General features: G+C 40.2%; 2 protein-coding genes across 4 annotated transcripts in view; both read right to left on the bottom strand.

The window, feature by feature from the left end:
* Positions 1-81: 81 nt before the first annotated feature.
* ARL6IP1 (ADP ribosylation factor like GTPase 6 interacting protein 1) lies at positions 82-7,440 on the bottom strand. Its single transcript, XM_064461802.1, has 6 exons — positions 7,294-7,440; positions 4,964-5,097; positions 3,111-3,230; positions 2,084-2,201; positions 1,343-1,427; positions 82-1,144 (listed from the first exon to the last, which is right to left on the bottom strand). Exons 1-6 carry the CDS (start codon positions 7,327-7,329, stop codon positions 1,026-1,028), a joined length of 612 nt encoding a protein of 203 aa, XP_064317872.1. The 5' UTR covers positions 7,330-7,440; the 3' UTR covers positions 82-1,025.
* A 5,948-nt stretch (positions 7,441-13,388) lies between these two features.
* Positions 13,389-20,086, bottom strand: part of SMG1 (SMG1 nonsense mediated mRNA decay associated PI3K related kinase) — a 66,254-nt gene continuing 59,556 nt past the window's right edge. For all 3 annotated transcript variants that reach the window (XM_064461798.1, XM_064461800.1, XM_064461799.1), the window contains 9 exons: positions 19,531-19,668; positions 18,472-18,624; positions 17,955-18,134; positions 17,508-17,735; positions 16,841-17,052; positions 16,536-16,642; positions 15,560-15,739; positions 15,320-15,426; positions 13,389-14,641 (listed from right to left, as the gene is read on the bottom strand). In XM_064461798.1, the coding sequence (XP_064317868.1) occupies positions 14,564-14,641; positions 15,320-15,426; positions 15,560-15,739; positions 16,536-16,642; positions 16,841-17,052; positions 17,508-17,735; positions 17,955-18,134; positions 18,472-18,624; positions 19,531-19,668 (1,383 nt within the window). In that variant the 3' untranslated portion in view covers positions 13,389-14,563. The remainder of the gene's footprint in view (positions 14,642-15,319; positions 15,427-15,559; positions 15,740-16,535; positions 16,643-16,840; positions 17,053-17,507; positions 17,736-17,954; positions 18,135-18,471; positions 18,625-19,530; positions 19,669-20,086) is intronic.

The raw sequence follows: 20,086 nt of genomic DNA, 5'->3' as shown, positions 1-20,086 counted from the left end.
CTAAACCACCACTCCCAGCTCCAGTTCTTGACTGAAAGGCATTTACACAATTCTGAGTGTTCACAAAGAACAAGTCTCAAAGAAGTTTCTCTTTAGTCTGTATTTACCTAATCGACAGTTACAATAGACACTGAAGAGTTCATTTCAAACGAGTAAACTTTTAAAATGCAGTAACACAGGTTATAGCTTTTTAAAGAAAAAAGTTCAATTTTAAAAAAAGGAGGGAGAGGTCATAGAAAAGCACAAACAATTCAGGCTTATTTACAGGAGACAAACGTAGCATATTCAAGGTGATTTTGTATACAGACAACATTCATAAAACCAAATGTGCTACACAGCTTCGTGACAACAGCAGTTTTTAGAACAATCAGCTGTTCAGGTAACACACACCTTAACTCATTTTCTACAGTCTCAGTGCAATGAGTCGAAGTTTACACTACAGCTAAATAATGAACTACAAATTTATATATTCCAGACCCCTATTCAACAGATAATCTGGTATATGCAGCCAAAAAAAGCAAACAGACTCAGACGATGGGATCACCTTCGGCAGCCATTTTGGGTATGTATCTCAGCTATGACCATCCTTACTCAGCTACCTGTCCTCCTTCCACAAGGATCAGCAGTAACAGGCCTCTAAGAAATGTAAGCTTTCAGAACTGCCTTTCATGCTTGCTGTAGCCACAAATTAAAGATCAGTGAAACTTGCAGTTACAGAGATACTATCACACATTACAATTCTGCTGTTTCTCGAGTTGAGTTTTGAGTCTGGTGAAGACACTTAATAAGCTCCATACATCAAAGGTCAGGATCTTCCATTCAAGATCAGCTGCAGGCTGCAGAGCCCTAGTCAGCGCAGCAGGAGACACACAAACCCACAGCAGTTGCTAGTGACACACTCACTTCATCAGGGAGCCAATAAAAAAAGCCAGTGAGCAATACAACTTCTATTGTCTTAATTATACATTAACTCTCAAAACTGTTCCCAAGTAAACCTATTACAAGAGTGAACAGCAGTTAAGTCTTCATTCATTTTTCTTTTCCTTGTGCTTGAGAAGTTTGTTTATCTCCCTTTTTGCCATTCCAACATACTTTGTAATGATCCCATGCTGGTTTAGTCCAGGAAACAGCAACAAGAAACTTACTAGAGAGGGGAGGAAAAGAAGGAATTATTTAGTACTCCTTTAACAAGTTTTCATCCCCTTGCAATTCCTTACTTCCCTTAAGGCCCATTAACAACAAAAATCACCACACATATAATGAAAAATTACTTCTACCAGCCTCATACCATTTCAGGCAGCTAACAAGGAAGTTACTTCTGGTTTGCATGCTGCACACTTACCAATAAGATAGGTCAGAAAGAGATTGTGAACTTGCTGTCCAATCCAGGCAACCACAGCAAGAGAAAAAAGCATCGTCATGAAGTACTAAAAGATGAAGAGGGAAGAGTTATCACAGATCTGCTGGGAATTCTCCCCCTTCCCTTCAGTATCCAACAACACTTCAACATTTAAAACTAACTTGAAGTTTGCTGGCTCCCCCACATGCCATACTTACACATAGGCTTGTTAAAATTGAGATTAGAGTCTACAACTGTATGTTCTCCTTTATTTTCAGACCATTGGTTTTACAGGACACCGGTTCTTTTCTGTCCAGATATCCCCTACAGTCAGACTACGCCATCCCCATTGACACAACTTCAGCCTCACGCAGTTCCTGAAGCTGTTTCAGTGAACTCAGTAGTTCATGTACCTAAGCTGACACATTGCCAAGATCTAGATTTTTGGACAGTTCATGCACACTGGAAACAAATTGTGTTTCCAAAAATTGACCTATCCAAAGAAGCCCGGTTTAGCTTTATTTTAATATCAAGGGTATGCTCCTACGTGCACAGTACTGCAAGTTGGGAGTCATGTAACTTGCCACTCCAGGCTTGAGTAAGATATGTGACTGGCATTAAGTCACAGCCAGAACTGCTGGCTCTTGGTTTGGAATACCAGTTAATTCAGACATGTGCCTTGCTAAAATACTTAAGACAAACAAAATCTTAAGACAATAGAGATGAACTCCTAGAACTCAATACCATTTTAGGCTTCTCTTCCTTCAGTGTGAAGAGACGTTTCCACCAGCCAACAATTCGGCGACGAGATTTTACCAAATTTCTGCAAATCTCATGAAATCTTTGCTGCTGTTCCGTAGTCCTTTATTTAAAAAAAATCACAACATACAAAAATTGAAGATCTCATCTGAAATTTTAAAAGTCTCCCATGGTATTTTTCCAGCCATAAAAATTTATCCAGTACTTATCCTAGCATTTGCTTCACTTAGTTTTACACCTTATCTTTATTAAGCATTGTAATGCAATTGCCCATGTAATTTTTCTGTCCACTGACTCTCTTAAATTGACTCCCAAAGAGCAACCACATGCAAACCAGATGACCACTGATTCTAATCTGACGCCAGTGTGATACACACAAGTAATACACGCCTGATACCGCTGTGTATTACTTTGGCTTTTATGCTGGGTCATTATTAGACAATAGCATTTATCCATTAGTCATCTTAAAGCAGATACACTAAAATTTGCTTTTAACTCAAAATTTACTTCAAATAAGGTTCTGCTCCAGCTTACTGTTTTTATATAAGCCTTGCCCTTCTTCAAATCTGTTTCAATCACAATCACATTCATACTCTCTGCATTACTCTCTTCCTTCATTGTATTTACTACTGACACTCTTTCCAAACATATAACCCAATACCCTTCCTCATAATTTTAGTTCTTAATATCTATTATCCATGAATTTTTAAAAACTAGTTTCACAGAACTAACTAGCGTCCTTAACAGAAAGCAAAGAATGTGCCTACTCCTTCAGAAAAAAAATTATTTTTCTAGAAGAGGAAGAACAATGAAGATATGTTAGAGTAGTCATCTTTCAGAAAAAAAGATGAAGGGCATCTTACTAGTGTCCTCACTTCATACGGTATAGAGTTTATAGTCATTATAAGATCTGCAAAGTAATCACTTGATATTTGCAAGTCAGATATCCATTTTGATAAAGTTCATAATTTATTTACACTCAGTAAACTGTTTTAATTCAAGTTTTCCTCACCATTTATTAGAGCCAAAGATTCTAGGTGCAAGAGCAGGAACAAGATAATCAGCCAAACAGAGGAACATCACGAAACAGGAGACACCTGAAAGAACTGATGGGTCCAAGTAGTAGATCATCCTGCAGAAAGAAGATAACAGAAATGTTTTCTGGGTGCTCAGACTGCTAAATACTAGACATATTCAGTCACTTCTTCAGATTGGCTCAAGACTTCAAACAGTAGACCTACCCCCTTGCCCAACACCTCAAAGAAATCTTCAAATTTGCTCCTATTACTAATAAAAGGATATTTAAGTACTTCAACACTATTACAAAAAAACACAGATAAAAATGAAGTTTTCTTAATGTACTAGTTAAGAAAATGCTACAATACAGCAATCATAGTATGAAGTTCAGCAGAAGTAGAAAATCATGATCGTTGCTCTCTCAGAAGTTGACATCTAGTGAACTTCACACTGACTGGGGATGAGGATGAGTGAGTGAACATGTGAAATAACCAGGTAGAGTGAAAGCTCTAATCTTGTTGGTTCTTGAGTAAGTCACAGAACTCAGATCCACTATGGATTGTCATTTATCTCACCCCTGAGAGCTAACCAAGCCTGTTCTGGACAAGGAGCCATAAAACTCCAAACAGGACAATGTGCTCTTACATATGAAGAGTGCCATCACTCAAATACAGCAGCATGGGTACTGGGCAAGTACTAGCTCATCTCAAATGTCTGTTAGTACTCAGCTGTGCCCCATGCTACTGAATTGCACGTAACAACTTCCTGAACACTGAAGTAATAAAGAAGTGACACAGTCCATTGCAGGGCCAGTCTTTCTATACATCTTGCACAGTGCTACTGCGCTGAATGTTCAAGTTCATTTTTTATAAAGTACAAATTCAGAATCTGAAGTAGTTCTATTTCCTCAAAGTATTATTCAACACAAGATCTTTCCTGCTATAATCACAAAATTTATAACAAATAGCCTTATGTTCATGTAATTAACTCCTCAAAGTTACTTTTCAGTTTCATTTGACTTCCATCTTCCTCACCTCCCTTAAAGACCATGAAATTTATGTTAGCCAGAAGACTGATTATCACTGTCTCAACATTTCTGTAACTCCCCTCTTCTGTTTACTCCAAAAACATGTGCAACTGGCAAACTCCACAACTGGCATGGAGTATCATGCTGTACAAGGAAGGTTGGGGTCATCTTGACTACTACTATGTTACATAAAAGCATGTACAAGTGCCTCACACCTGCCACTTCTGTATCTCCAACCCAGAGACCGGCAACATCCTCCCATCCTGTTAACTGGAAGTTACCTGCAGTCTTTCCTTTTCTTCCTTTCTCAAAGGACAGGACAGAGAACATAAAAGAAACAAGTTGTGCAAAACCAATTAAACTCATCCTAAACACCACACCAAAGATGCAGAATAGGAAAGTTTGCCCTATGGAAACAAGTCTTCTATAATGATATTACTGTTGGTTTTGGGAAAAAAGCCGAAGAACATAACAAAATTGACTGAGAAACAGGATACAAAGGATGAGGGCAGAATATAAACACATCAATGAAGAACATACAGCTGAGCAGGGTAAAAAAACTACAGCAACCATTGGTGGCAAATAGCTTTTGCAGAAAGCCCTGCTCCCCAGCCCCCCTGAGCAGGATGTGACTCATGTTACTTCCTGTTGTCAAAACTTAGTTTTTCTTTTCAACAAAGTTCACACACATCCAGAAACAGAACCTGGAGTAAAAGCATTCCTATTAGATTTTTAGAGATGTCCTACTAATTTACTTAATAGGTTTGCTACCGACCATGAAAGGGCAGTGGTGTTCCAGGCTCCCTCCACAAGCTACTTACAGAAAAGAAAACGAAACAACACTCATCAGTGCCAGAGGAAACCAGGCTCTCTCCCAGCGAAGAACTTTATCAGTCATCAAAATCACTTCTCCCCATCCTTGCAACTGCTCTTCCAAGCTAGCAGTTTCTGCAGTCTACATAAAAGCAGAAGAAAACACTTATTACTAACCAGAGTATCAAATTAAATTCCCACACTCAAATTAGCTAAAAGAAGTGTCATAATTAAAGACCCTCCTCACAAACCTTTCTGAGACATTGAATTGCTAATAAAATTGTCAGTTTTATAGTAAGTTATGACATTGTAGCAGTGATAATTTAAAATAGTCAAGATCCTAACAAAGTTGCAGCATGTTATTAGACCAAATGATGCCTCCTCCCAGATTTTGCCAGGGTATTTTCCCCAAATCCCCTATTTACAGTACTCCCTCCCCCCAGATTAGTAGAGAGTATGTTTTCGCTAAAAGCTCTCAAGTTGCCAACATCTGGAAAATTGCAACATGAGAACTATTTAAAATATAAGTATTTTCAAAGATAACTCTACCACATTAAACTGAAGTTTCTAGTTGCTGTCCAATACCAATTTTTTATGTGGAAGATGGATAAAAACCTCAGAATCCACAGTAAAGGAGAGTTACCCAATTGATCACATTTGGACTACAAAGAAAGTTTTTCCACAGGTCACCCCAGGCAGTGATCAGGCAGCCTTTAAATTCCTCTTCCTGTATTATTCTTACATTCCTCCCTATACATCATCTACAAGGAGGCCCCACCTGCTCTGGCATCAGCTCCCTAAGCAGTTCACTTCAGGTGCTCCACATTTAACAGAGCTTAATAGTTTCCCTTCCATGGGACAAGGTATCTCAAAGATTACAAAACTCTGGTAACCATGAACAGAACAGACCACTGGCCAAGCAGTAAGAGATGAAAAAGTCATCAAGACCTGCACACGTGCTGTGGAGAGATAGCAAAGCAGGTTTCATTCTCAGCTGTGCGCTACACTTACCTCAGACAAGAAGCCTAGCACCACTAGAATAACAATGACTGTGAGTGCAGCTACCATGGCAAAGCAGTTTTCTTGTGTGATAGCATTGGAAATTATTTGAAAGCTACAGTTCAGGGGGAAAAAAAAGATTAGAAAACTATCTGATATGCTGCTGAACACTTTCCAATTATCATATCTATTTTGTGTTATAAACACAACTGTCACATGGAGGAAATAAAAAACCAGCTGCATTTCTCAGGAAGACATTTTATGGCAAACTTTTGCTTTATTACCTCTGGCTGTTTGCATTCAACATCACAACTAAAAGAAAATTTAATGGGCAACAGACTGGAACATAGCAGTGTTATTAATAGCACCCTGCCCCTCTCAGCCTAGAAGACAGCTCTTGTAAGTTGTTCCCCACTGGGCCAGGTAGAGAAAACTTAAATAAGCTTTTGTCAACACCATCTTCATCCCAGAGCCCATCCCTCAAAAGTGTTTTTCATTAAGCAAACAACAAAAGTTTCCATAAATATGAAATTCTGCTCCAAAAGGGCATCCCTCCCGAACATCACGCATGTTCTTGGCAATATAGTTCCCTGCACTTTTTCTGCAGAAATTCGAGCCTCCCTTCCACCTCTGCACTAGTGACAGTTCTCCCTGCATCTCCCAGGCTGCACAGCTTCCTGCTGCAAGAAACAGCGCCCATCAAGAATGCACTCAAAAGCTTCCCTTTTTCAACCCCTTCACATGTTTTCACAGTGATTTTCCCATTTCCCATGGCGGCCGTTTACTATTACAGAGATAAATATACATATCCTTGTATTTAAGTTTTCAAGTATTCGGGCCCACCCTTGACATTATTAAGCTAATCATCCAGCTCCTGCCGGTCTCCTGCATCGTTGAACCATTCAATAACACAAAGGATTGTGAATGAAGACGAAACACGAAGACATGAATATTCCACGCCAGCCCTCCACCTAAGGTAAAGCCAGGTACTATTACGAGCTCCGGCCTGCGAGCAGCCGCCGTGCCCGCTCCCAGGGACGGGGCAGAGCGGCCTCGCCAAGGCCAGCCAGGCCCTGAGGCGCACGCCGGGCCCTGCACAGGAGCCTTTTAGAAGCAAACGCGAGTAGCAAGTCATTCCCCCGCGCTTCATAAGCTCGGGGGCCGAGGCACCCCTTACCGGCCACCGCAGCCACCATGGGCAGGCCGGGCTCCCCTGACTCCCCCAGCGCCGGTAGGGCCGAGCGGCCGCCAGCCCCTCCCCAGGCACCGGGAGACAGAGTACAGCACCTCCCCGCCCGCCTCAGAAGGGGCGACAGGCCCCGGCGCCGCCCGCCCTCACCAGCTGGTAGACGCTGTTGTTGTCACCCTCCGCCATCTTACACCGCCCCCACAGCACCGGCCGCGGCCGCCCGCGAGGCGCCACCGCCCCTTATACCCTCCGCGGCCCCTCTCGGAACTCTGATTGGCCTTCTCGAAACTCAGCGCAGGCCAATCCCAGAGCTTCTGGCGTGCCCCATCGACAGTCGGTTGGCTGGTGTGATTCGAATAGTGACAGCAGCCCAATCAGCGTGGGGCCTCCGCGCCTCCGCCCCCTCCCTCCGTCGCAATGCGACTGCGATCCGGGGGGGGGCCCTGGCGCTTGGCTGCGGCGGGCGGGGGGGGCTGGCGGTGCCCGCCCGCGGCGGGTGTGCGGTCGGCGCTGGGGCACTGCGTTCAGTCCGGGGAGCCGGGCCGGTGGGGTGGGCCAGAGGCGAGCGTTGTTGTTTCGCCGGCTGTAGCCCCTGAGACGGTGAGGAAGCCTGCCGGCCGACCGCCTGGGCTGAGGGAGGCGAGGTAGCAGCCCAGCCGTCGGCACAGGAGTGGAAAGGGTCACCGCACCACCAGGGCTTCCAAGGATAAGGCTTTAATTTTAAAAAGCCTGAGCCATATAACCTGAAGGTGTCATTATTAGGAGGCAAATAAGTAAAAGACCATGTGCTCTCTAAAGAAGTTACCTTTTATTGGCATATGTCATATATAGGAATAGTGTGGCCAGCGGGAGCAGGGCAGTGATCGTGCCCCTGTACTCGGCGCTGGCGAGGCCGCACCTCGAGTACTGTGTGCAGTTTGGGGTCCCTCACTACAAGGAGGACATGGAGGTGCTGGAGCGTGTCCAGAGAAGGGCAACAGAGCCGGTGAAGGGTCTGGAGAGCAAGTCTCATGGGGAGAGGTTAAGGGAACAGGATGTTTAACCCAGGGAAGAGGAGACCTTATCGCTCTCTGAAACTACCTGAAAGGAGGTTGTGGCGAGGTGGGGGTTGGTCTCTTCTCTCAGGTCACTAGTGATAGAACAAGAGGAAACGGCTTCAAGCTGCATTAGGGGAGGTTTAGGTTGGATAACAGGAAAACTTTCTTTACTGAAAGAGCAGTCAGGCATTGGAACAGGCTGCCCAGAGAGGTGGTGGAGTCGTCATCCCTGCAGTCGTTTAAAAGAGGTGTAGACGTGGCACTTCAGGGCATGGTTTAGGAGACATGGTAGTGTTGGGTTGACGGTTGGACTTGATGGTCCTAGAGGTCTTTTCCAACCTTAATGATTCTGTGATTCTATATGTGTATGTGTCCTACGAACTAGACAGAGCCTCCTGATCGAGAATGTTTAGGGCTAATAAATAGCCTGTTATTGCTGAAATAACATGGCACCACAGGTGCTCACCAACGACTTTCTTTGACATAAAGTTTTGCTGTTTTTACAGTGCAGGTATTTATTTATTGCATGTGACCAACGTGAAGAAGCCAGCGTGTTGGCTGTAGACAGCAGATTCCACGGGTACGGGATTTGCAGATTACCACACAGGAAAATGATGAAACAACTCTGAATTTAACAGGAAGGTTCCCCACCTCCAACCACCACTGCCGCCTGACCTATCTAGGATAATTACCATCTGTCCGACTACTTGCTTTATTTTTTCAGAAGCTATAGCAGCATTGGAATAAACACAGGAGAAAAGTATTAGGATAAAAATATTTTTTCTGACTCAATTTCCTAAATGTTTGTCACATGTTAATGAGCTTAATCACAATCCCTAGGATGTAATGCAATTCCAAAATGAGGGCAAAGGAAACATATTCTCATTTCTGGCACCAACACTGCAATACTTTTCCAGCCCATCTCACCAGCTTGATGGAGAGTAAAAGAACACTAAAGATGATGCTGTAAAAGCAAGAACATGTCTGTACTGAATTGTTTGATCTTTTACAGGGTGCTTTTCAGACTCATTCAAGTTTGTAGGTAAAGAATAGATACTTTGCTGAACACTTTTCAAGTTAATTTACATATTGCTAGAAGCTGAGTATGTACCCCTTTGCACTTAAAAATTATGGAGTCCACCCTCAAAATCCATAATTGGACTGCAGCAAGGGTCAAACAAAAGCTAACTTCATAAGGAAATGATGGCAGCAATAGCTCTGATTAGTCTTGTGAGGAAGTATGGACACAGGCAGAAGCATGATGCACTGCTGTTCCCAGGAGTATTTGTAGCATCCTGCAGAAGCCACCTCACTGGCTATTTGACACAATCAGCCAGCTCCTGGTTTCATCCCTTTGTATGGTTCTCACCACAAAACCACAAGCATTTACCAATGAAAAAAACCAGGTATTTCCATCATCTCCAAACGCTGTCAGATTCAGTATCTTCCAGCTAATCCTTCAAATGCCAGCTCCCAAATCAGTCTACCGTCACAGCTTTTCTGCCATCCTAGAGGGCCCACAGAGGTGTGGTTCCCTCGTGTTGTTTCTCCGTAACTCGGAGGGGCAGAGGGAAGAGCGAGCCGTGCAGGCTGCCCTCGCTGCCCAGAATCGCCAAGGGAGATGCGCCATCGCACTGCAGAGAACGGGACAGCCTGGGGCCCTGCCACGCTACTCAGCAACCCCTCCCTGGGCAGCCAGCCCTTTTGAAGCACAATGTAAAAAGAAAAAAACGTGTGTGTATACATACACGTACATGTGTATATATCTATAAATTTGGTTGTTAAAAATATAATCCTAATGTAGAAGGCAGAGAATGGTAATAGCAGTAGCTCAGAGCGTGGAAAACCATCGATCACCTCCCATACCGTTACCGGAGCTCTAGAAAGCCAGTTGTTGTCTGTACACTTCAATGTGCGACACGGATCATGCTGTGATGTGATGCATTCTTCCTACACTGAGATTCTCTCTTAGTAGATACACACAAAATTAAATGCCCAAACTAACTTCAAAGCACCTTTACAAGGAGCGGGTTAATTGCTCTGCACAACATTGAGACGAAGAGTTTACATGTTAAGCCTCCACCCATTCATCATACCCAATATAATAAATGCATCTCAAAGTTTTTTCTTATGCTATTAATAAAAACTTAGTCTGATGGATGGCAAAATTGCTCTAATCAGCTATGCATTGAAGTACATGCAGTAGTAGTTTTATGTAATATATATTTTTTCAATTGAATTCTTTAACTAAAACATTAACAGTATACTCATGAATAACTGTTTTCCACTGAAGAAAAACCAACACATATGCATGTGATAATTGGGTACTGAGTTAAGAAAGCAAGAGATGGATGGTAGGTGTCATCTTAAACTTTTTTTCTAATGCAATTCTTTAATGCATAAAGGGGTGCATCTGCTAATTTTAGGGAAAGCTTGCAAAAAAAAGAAAGGGGGGGAAAAAGCAAAGAAACCTTTGAAGTACTTGAGTGTGCTAAAACAGGATGGCCAAATGTACTAGGCACGCAGCACACTGACAAATAATTGAAGCAAACTAACCTTATGGACTACAGCATTTAGAAAAATTGAACTTTAACCTCTCCAATCCCCCACTGTATTTCTGAAGTAATATTTTTATATGGTGCTTTTCATTCAGGCATAACAAAGCAGTTAGCAGGATAAATACTATGTGATCTGTTGAGTTTATCAGAGGGTGGACAGCACTACATGGTGCCACAGGGCCAGAGTGATGGCTGCTGCAGTTCCCACAAGGGAGTTCATGCAGTGAAACACCCTCCTTTCCCACGGGAGATAACCTTGCACAGGCATCACCTGTCACCAACGCTTTTATCAAGGTCTCGTTCACTTTTCCTGGGAAAACTCCCTCCCTCCAATTTTTATGGGACACTTTAGTCTTTTACAGATTTTGAAAAATTACAGACAAAATAAATTACTATTTAAGTAGACTGATCACTGAAGGCAAAACTTATTGTTCCAAAGGAAAAATGGACGATGAAATCCCTGCAAAATACCAAAATAATTTAACTTAAGCATCTGTTATAATTTCAATTTGCGTTATATTAACTGACACCACTAACAACTCCAGTTTGTTTAATGCATCCCACTAACCTGTTTGGTAGGGCAGTGCTCACATGCTGGCTTTATACAAACTTTATGGAGGGGAGCAGGAAGAGAGGCAAACTAGTTACTGGATTTTTCAAAGGGTTACAAGCATCTCAACCACAAGCCTGTGTAATTGAGAGGGGGTAACAAAAACTGATGAGCATACTTTCAATTTGAGAAATTAGTTTATAGTGTGATCCCTTGGTTAACACTTACTGCAGATGCCACCAGCAGAACAGTTTGACTTCTATAGCTTCAGCTGATTTGCATGTATTTACAAAGATTTGATTCTAGGTTTGCATTATTTTAGGTCTTACTGCAGGAAAAAAAGGAAATGTCTCACTTTTACTGAAATAAAATGAAGTAATAATGTGTTTTTTATAAAGACACATTATCTTTTAACAGATAATGTAACTAATGCGATCTTATTTAATATGTAAGATGCACACAGAGGAATCTGCATTTTGGGTTTAACCAAGCCTGTACCCATTTGCCACGTTGTCCACATTTACCAAGGAAAAAGCATCAGCACACAAACGCTGACAGTCCCACTAACTCCTAAGCATATGAACTGTCTCCTCGACCTCAGTTATGCAAATTTAAGTCTCTCTAGCCTCTGCTCTAATTTGGGATTTTTTTGTATTTGTTTTATTTGGCATTTTATTCCCCGCATAATTTTCACAGCCACAAGTAGTCTGGCATACAAGAAAATTATGAATACATAAAGGAAATTAATATTTTTTTCAAACTTTATTAAATTACGCAGTAAGAACCCATCTCCACACAAGTGTTTCATTTCTGGATAGCAGAGGTATAATACATGAGCCACAGGTGAGTGCATTACCCCCCCCCTTCCCTCCAGCTTCCAAGAAATAAAACAGCATGTATAATACACTCTTGTTACTCCAAACAGATTGTTCATAAGGTTTTTTAACTGGATTAAAAAAAAAAAGGAGCGACAGAGTCAAGTGTCCTGTTCTGCATATGCATGTTTCTTCACTGCAACACCCGCCTTCTTTCTTGCAATGCTGGCAGAGGGCTCCGGAAGCAATGGCAGTGGAATGCATTTGCACGGGTATTGTTCCATATAAAGCCTGCGACTTCCCTAGAGTTAATCAGGCAATCAGGATGCAAAAAAGGCCATGTGTCTGTTGAAAATTCTGACACTTCAAAGTGCATGTCCACAAAAAATTGGCAACAGAGGAGAAAGTGAATTCTAAGACCTACTGAGGAGGCAGAGCAGTTAAGCATAGTGCAAATACTGAAAACAATACAAGTTTGCCTATTACATATGGCTGGTGTTAATTTTTGTTATCCAAAAATGACTAGCCAAGCTTTCTACTCAGATGAACTACTGCAAATCCATTCAATTAAATGAATTTTATGCCAGTAGTGGGCTTGGCTCAAATCCTTTAATACTTAGATTTTGATTGAAAAAAAATGCTGTATTTAAAAAGTGTGGTTTTACTCTCAAAAGTGACTAAAGCAGCATAAAGGATCTTCCCACATCTATTATTTTTCAGCAACTGTGCGCAATGAACACATCAAGTCTACGAAAGAGAAACTTTTTATACGTAGCTACGCAAATCTACCTGGGTTTGGAACACCAGTGTGCGTTTCTGCTTTAGCTATCAGCACCTCCGAGATTCTGTAGTTGTAACAACTGTTATGTTTGTTTGCTCTAAGAAAAGGAAGTTGCCTTTTCTTAAAGATGTCCCACTTTAAAAAGGAAGCAAGAAGTCCTTTAGACAGCTGGCAGACAAGCAGGACATAGATCCAAGGAAGAAGATGCCATTTTTAGACAGAGTCTTCTGACCATAATCACACTTTGAGTGCAGAACTGATTAAAAAAAACCCTAAAAACGGTGGTGGAAGATTCACTATGGAGGCATTATTGAACAACCATCTATAGAAGTAATATGGCAAAGGAAAATTGCTTTGCAGAAACCTTTACAGATCTAGTTGAACAAAAATTGGAGAGTCCTTCATTTCTTGGATGATATGTATACTGCTGTGAACTGAAGCACTATAGTTTACAAGTGTAAACTAAAAGTATTAGGAAAGTGAAGTAAAAAGCATGTCACTACCTCCACCAGAACATCACTTTATTGTTTATCTGTCATCAACAATGTAAAACTCTACTAGATACTCTATCCTGTTTTTTAAAAAGGTAAAGATTACATTGGATTAGCTACGTCATACGAAAGAAACTACAGCAATCACAGTAGAATGAGATTGGAGGGACAATTTGAATTACAAAAAAAGTGTACACTGCAAGCAGAGGGAAGTGCACATTAAATCAAATGCCTGTAGGATTCATTACTTTTAAATGCACAGTGACAATTTTGAGAAACTGTACATAATAGAATCACAGAAATGACTTTAAAATAACCAAAATTACATTTTGCATTTGACCATCCAACTCATAAATAATCATTGATGTTCTATATTTTCAGTGCTTTTGGAAAATTTGTTTACCAAACAAAATTTAAGTTGTTAATTTGACTAGACTGTGAAGTAGAAGGATTGAAATAAAAAGTATATTGGAAGTACGCCTAACCTACAAGAATAAGCCAAGAGGGGTGTATGCAAGGAGGGGCTGGGAGGGAAGAGAGAAAGGAAAGAGGAAAGGGAGAAGAGAACAAAGGCTTTTTCTTCTATCTCAGAAGTTCTTCCAATGCAGCGTATATCTGATGTACAGCTCTTTGCTTTCAGTCCATTTCTGAAGTTTACATTTTGTAGCCTTTTCCGTACTAACTGGTCGACTCAACCAGCACTGTTGCCACGCAACAAGAGTCAACAAGAATCTGAATGCATCAAATCTCCCCTTGCTGTGATTTCTTCATGGCCCCATTTTTTCTGTTTTTCCTTGAACAGGGTTCGGTGTTTCCTGAATTGTTCACAGGGTCAGGTGGAATTGAGTTCCAAATCACTCTGCGGTTTGTAGCATCCCGATTTCTTTCTGCAGCTAACCCCCAGACACGTTTGCAGTTCTTCCGTAGCAGAAAGACAAACCATGTTGTTCAAGCGGTGAGCTTTCACCCTTGACTGTGGGGGTTGCAGACCATTGTGTTTAGCGTATCCCTGAGTGCAGCTATCCTGCAGGATTCACTTCCCAGTGCACCGAGATTTCCTAGGTTTCCTCAGATTAAGCCCCAGTATGCATCACCACCGACTGTGGTGCGGCTATGGATGCCTGAGGCCGAGTTGATTCTGGTGGATGTCTGACCTCGCTGAACCAGACTGATCTGCTTTCTCCCTACTCATACCCAGGCAGTCCAACCTTCATACAGCTGAGCCAAGTTATCTAGATTAGTTGCTTCCTTAATCACAAAGTCAACCTATTAAAAAGGTCAAACAAGTAATTAAAAATAAGCTAGATTTTTTTAAAAGTGTTTAAGTGATCTTAAAATTTACTCTTGAATGTCACCTGCAAATACAAAATTTCAGTGACAAAATCTATAGTAACTGTAAGCTTAAATCATACATAACTTTGTAGTTCATATAAGAAATAGGAATTTGTACTGGAGGGAAAAAACCAAATAGATCATGCATCATCCCATTCATTACCCCTATTTTGAAAGTAGTCACAACATTCTCAAATTTACATGGACAGCTGGGTCCACTGACTCAATTTCCCAGAGACAGGAGCTTGGTTGCGTTACACTAGTCAACACAGGTAAGTTCTGTTCCTTATACAGTTGTACAGCTCATGTTCTCCCTGGACATCAACAGCTGTGTAACAAATGTTAGCTTGCTGATATACAAAAGGCAATTCTATCCAATTCATGAGTTTATATAAATCTACGATATAGAAAACAAAAGCATTTGATTAAAAAAAGAATGCAGCAATACAAAGCAGCAGCATACCTTGATTTGCATTGGATTATAAATCACACATCTCAAAAGGGAATCCCCATTCCCAATAGGATTTTAGTCTTTAAGGCACGCACACGTGCTTACTACCAAATATTTAAAAAGCAAGGACCAGCACTGGAACTTTACTATTTTCAACTCACCTGTTCAGCAACAGACATTCTCCTGTTGGGATCCACATCTCGGCCCTCTAACTTGGCTTTGACTCGCTTCCACACGCTAACTGCATATGAATTCCTTTCCTGCACGGCTAAAGGAACAAAACAAAATTTTATGTTCCTGCACAGAAGCCCACTGAGGTGTTTTGGTGTTTTTGGCTTTTTTTTTGGTTTGGTTTTGTGTTTGTTTGTGTGTGGTTTTTTTTTTTAAAGCCCTGTGTTTACCTTTTCCTGTTTTAGGGTCCCTGGCTGTCTTTTTGGGACTACAGGCAACACTTTTGCCAGTTCCTGGGACTGTACTTGGAGGAGTATCTGCTGACGTGGCAAGATTTTTCTGAATTAGCTTTCTTGCGTTCTGCGACATCACCTCTGGCTGAGTTTTCTGCCCTGTATTGCTACGTACAGCTGTAAAGAAAGTTTAAAAGTGCTTGAAGTATTCGAATTAATGTATTATAGACACATTAAAGAAAAAGCACACATACTTTTTCTTTCATGCACAAGGAAAAAGCAAAAGATACACATTTAATTGTGCCTTTTCTTGTTTGTATCAAATGCAGCTGTACTTCAGTACAAATGCATTTTAAACTTGTATTTTAAACACTGCACCAGTTGTTCTCGTCAATGATTTAATTTTCTAATTTCTTTCACTTCATAAACAAGAGGTTTTGCTCCATTGCAAAACATTTATTTACATTAAGCAAATTTTTAGGGACTCAACCTCTAATTCTATCATTTTATATGGCAGTTAAAAAATGCAATTCTTGTTCTTGATAGAAATCAGGAACCTGTGATTAAGTCCAAATATTGAGAGTAGAATAATCCTTTAAATCGGAAGAAATCCATGCTCATGAGAAACTTTATTCATGTTTTTAACTGTAAAGCAATGAAAATTTTGCAAACATGAATGCATTTGTAGATTTCAGGATTAATTCCAAAGTCATGATAAATTAATGCCAATTTCAACAGAAGTTACAGTTCAGTTGATATATGTGACAATGCGTTCTTGTGTTCTGGGCTTTGTGGAGTGAATCCAGATCTCAAAGGCTATTCAGAGGCTATGATCAAGCAGTCGTTCTGTATTGTATGTATGTTGAATTTTACAATCTTACAGAGATTGTATTTCAAAGTTTAGTAGAAGTTATGATCCCCTCTCTAACATCAATTCCTGATGTTCTGATGCTTATACTTTTTCAAGGATTACCTGCAGCAAAGGTTGGCTGATACGTAGCAGCTGATGTTGGGCTTGAGCATTCATTTGATGTATCCGTGACTAAGGGTGATGCAAAACCCACTAGATTATTGTAGACACTAGGGAACATAATGGAGTTGATAAATATTCATAAACTATTTGACTTACTGAAAACTCAAAATGAAAGTTAAGTCAAACTTTGCAAAAATATTTTTGCATTCTAAGACAACCACCAAGGAGGCACCCCATGCCATGCTTCTGCTATATACAAGAAGATAAACAAAATGCCTTCACCTGAGAGCAGGCGACTCTCTTACCTTTGGCTCTGTGTTTTTAGTTCTTTCAAAGGGGAAGTTATTTCCTGCAGCATTTCAACATGTTCCTGACTGCGGACTTGACCCATAACCTGAACTAATGTAAACAAAACTGTCTGAATATTATCGTGCCATGATTTATATTCGCCCAAGAACTGCCTAACACTATTCTCATAGGGAACATCTTCACCATCTGCCAAAGCTGCTTCTTCATCCTGTATCAAAGATATGCAAAAAGGTTAACTATGTGCCATATTTTGGCTGAGAATAAAGTTGAGCTAAGAACTAGCTTTTTCAGGCCCTCAGTTTGTCATTTGTCGTTTACAAATAACCATAATTTTCAGTAGTTATGTTTCAAGAAAACAGGTTTGAAAAGGATCAAATGTTTTACTGATTAAAAACCAAGAGGGTTTGTAAACACAAAGAAAGTGTTTCAACTGCCAAATGAGAAAAAAGGTTTAATTCAACCGAAGTCTGATTAGCCTAACTCTAGAAATAAAGCTTTATGAATGCTTAGAAGTGAAATTACTTTTGTGTCTTGAACTCCTTATACATGAACACATTTCACTGTTTCTAGATACTTTAAAAAGCACATCGTTACAAGCGTTACTTTTCTTAATCTATACTGACATGGGCATGAGAAGTAAATGTAATGAAGTTTTAGACATACCTTTGCCATAGCTTTCAGTAGATGTTTGACATCTCCAAGTTGTCTGTTATGACCCGTGAGCACAGTTTTAATACTATCCACCAGATTCTGAATTGTTTCACAAACTGTTTCTATTTGCTGTTCTCTTTCTGTTTGTACTGTTCTCTGTGTAGATATCTCCTGGGTCAACTGCTTGTGAGCTGCGTGAAGCCATTCAGAGCTGCCAATAGGATGTTCAAGACCAGTGCCCTAAAAATAACAGAAACATTTTTGTATCTGCATCCAAAGATAAAATTCAATTACTGTGTAGATGCTTCTGCCAAGAGTTTAACAGCTGATGGAATAAATTCTGTAATCTACAACCCATTAGAAGGTATACATAACATTAATTTAGAATGAAAGAAAATTGAGAACTCGAGATTACAGCAACTCTGTAATGTTACATATTTTGCTTTGACCTTTACTTACCACTCTCTGAAGTAGGCGAAGCTCCAGTTCAGAGACTGAACTGTTGAACTGCGACGCAAATGAGCACATTTGTTGACAGCGTTTGAGAAGTTCAAATAACGCAGCATCAAGATTTAAGGCTTCTGCTGTTCTAGTACGTAAACTTTCAAAATGAATGATATTACTGCAGAGGAAAGTGACCTTAAAAATCAAAGCAAGAGTGAGAAAAATTATTCCAATTAAACTGTCTATTATACAAACTGCATTTGTTCCACGTCCTTAGAAGTGAGAATTTTAAATATAGCAGTAAAGCCACTCTGTTACAGTAGCAGTACCATTTCAGCATCACCTAACCCTGCAGCAATCCTCCCAGAGATTATTCATATTGCTTTTAAAGCGGGATTCCCAGAAGTATTTTGTTATCTATGTTTGCTCTTTAGATGCTGAGGAGGAAAAATATCTTCTACATAAATCTTAAGTAGGAAATAGAGAGTGAACACACTTATCAAGTCAACAGTACTATACTTATGTATAGTACCTGACTTGCTCTTTGACTTTCTTTCAGTACAAGGTTTCTTCTTTCAGCAATAGTGGCATCAAAATCTTGCAAGACTGGTGCCAGGGCAGGATTAGCACCTCCTGCCCATTTTAAACGCTGCTCAATACTTGCTTCAAGTGCTGCTAGTTTCTCCTGCATCAGGGAAGGAAAAAAAGAAAACTAACATAGATACAGATAATCCATACTGATATATATCATCTTAAGCCTAAATGCCTAACTTTAAAAAGAATTACACATGCAGACACATTCTTATAACCAAATATATCTAAAAAGAATGTCATGTTCATGATTGATAAATGTTAGCTTACGCTGTTTAAAGGTTTATTTTCAGTCCAAAACACAACTGGATTTGGTAGCTACAGAAATAAAGTTGCCTGTCTAGATTTTAACCCACCAGAAAAAAAAAGCCAAACACCAAAAGCAAGTTAAATGTAATCACATTTCTGGACTAAAAACTGTATAAAGTCACAGGAGCCCTGAACTGTTTTACAAATAATCTTAAAAAAATTACAAACAGTACCTTCACAAATATAAAGGACACTAAAATTCAAGAAGCTAAGCATTATTTCAAACAATTAAGCATTCTGTATTACTGATACCCAAAAGTCTAAAAAGCTGAGCCAGGCCACAGCACACAGAAACCTTAACATACAGAATAACTGATTTGCCCAGATCTACAATGGAAGCTTCTGACATTTAGCTAGTAAAACGATAGTAAGGATGATCTAAGTCAGACAAACTTAAAGAAGAGGAGCACGATCAGCCTTCAGAAGGAAAGGTAGTTTCACGTATTTCTATTTTCTCTCATGAAACAGACTTACTGATATTCCAGAGAGAATATTTTGTATGAGACAGCAAAACAAAACAATGTAACAGTATACATCAGACACACTGAAAGATATCAATGAAAATACCACTAAATCTGTGCTTCAATAGCAAGAGAGATAATATAATCTGGAAGTGGCAGGTAATTTTGCAGTTTGTGTTAGAGTCACATTCCAATATGCTGCTGAACAAACTCCCCAGAAATAGTAGTACCTGGACTGTTGCAATTGAAGCTTCAATCTGACTGAGCGTGTGAAGTTTCTTTTTCATGCTGGCTAAAATTGCAGAACGAGGTGGAGGAGTAACAGAAATAGCTTGTGGGCGACTGATGAGGAGATCTTCATGCTGCCACTTTAAGGAAGTAATGGGAACACTTGATTGCTCAGCACAAAGTACTTTGCAATACGAACTGCAATTCTAGTACTCTGGTACACTTTTTATAAGCAAGGGCATTTTAAAAGGACTAGGTGTCAGACGATACCAGCAAGCTTAAAAGTTCTAAATCATTACAGAGTGTTAAATTATAAAAGTAGCAGTAAACTATGATTTGCTGGCTTCAATATTTATACCATTAATCAGTCATCAACTTACTAGAATTGATTTGCAAGCATTTCCTTGATCTAAAGGAAGATCTATTAATTTTCAGAAATAATTCACTTGCAGTGCATTAAAACGAAGCCAGTTTTGCTTACCAGTCTATGAAATGGTTTATTAACTGACATGGTGAAAGCCTTTACCCTTAACCTACAAATCGCTACAAAATGAAGAT

Source organism: Phalacrocorax carbo, chromosome 10, assembly GCF_963921805.1.
Source record: "Phalacrocorax carbo chromosome 10, bPhaCar2.1, whole genome shotgun sequence".
Classification (NCBI taxonomy): domain Eukaryota; kingdom Metazoa; phylum Chordata; class Aves; order Suliformes; family Phalacrocoracidae; genus Phalacrocorax; species Phalacrocorax carbo.
This window is presented reverse-complemented; position numbering and strand designations above follow the sequence as displayed.

What these genes read in the sequence shown, in the direction of transcription:
- ARL6IP1 (XM_064461802.1), bottom strand. Translation starts at nt 7,329, where the DNA reads ATGGCGGAGGGTGACAACAACAGCGTCTACCAGCTG. An exon ending in GTTGTTTCGTTTTCTTTTCT is followed by an intron (nt 3,231 to 4,963) that starts GTAAGTAGCTTG and finishes TTCTTTCTGCAG; the next exon opens with GATGATCTACTACTTGGACC. An exon ending in CTTTCTGACCTATCTTATTG is followed by an intron (nt 1,145 to 1,342) that starts GTAAGTGTGCAG and finishes TCCCCTCTCTAG; the next exon opens with TAAGTTTCTTGTTGCTGTTT.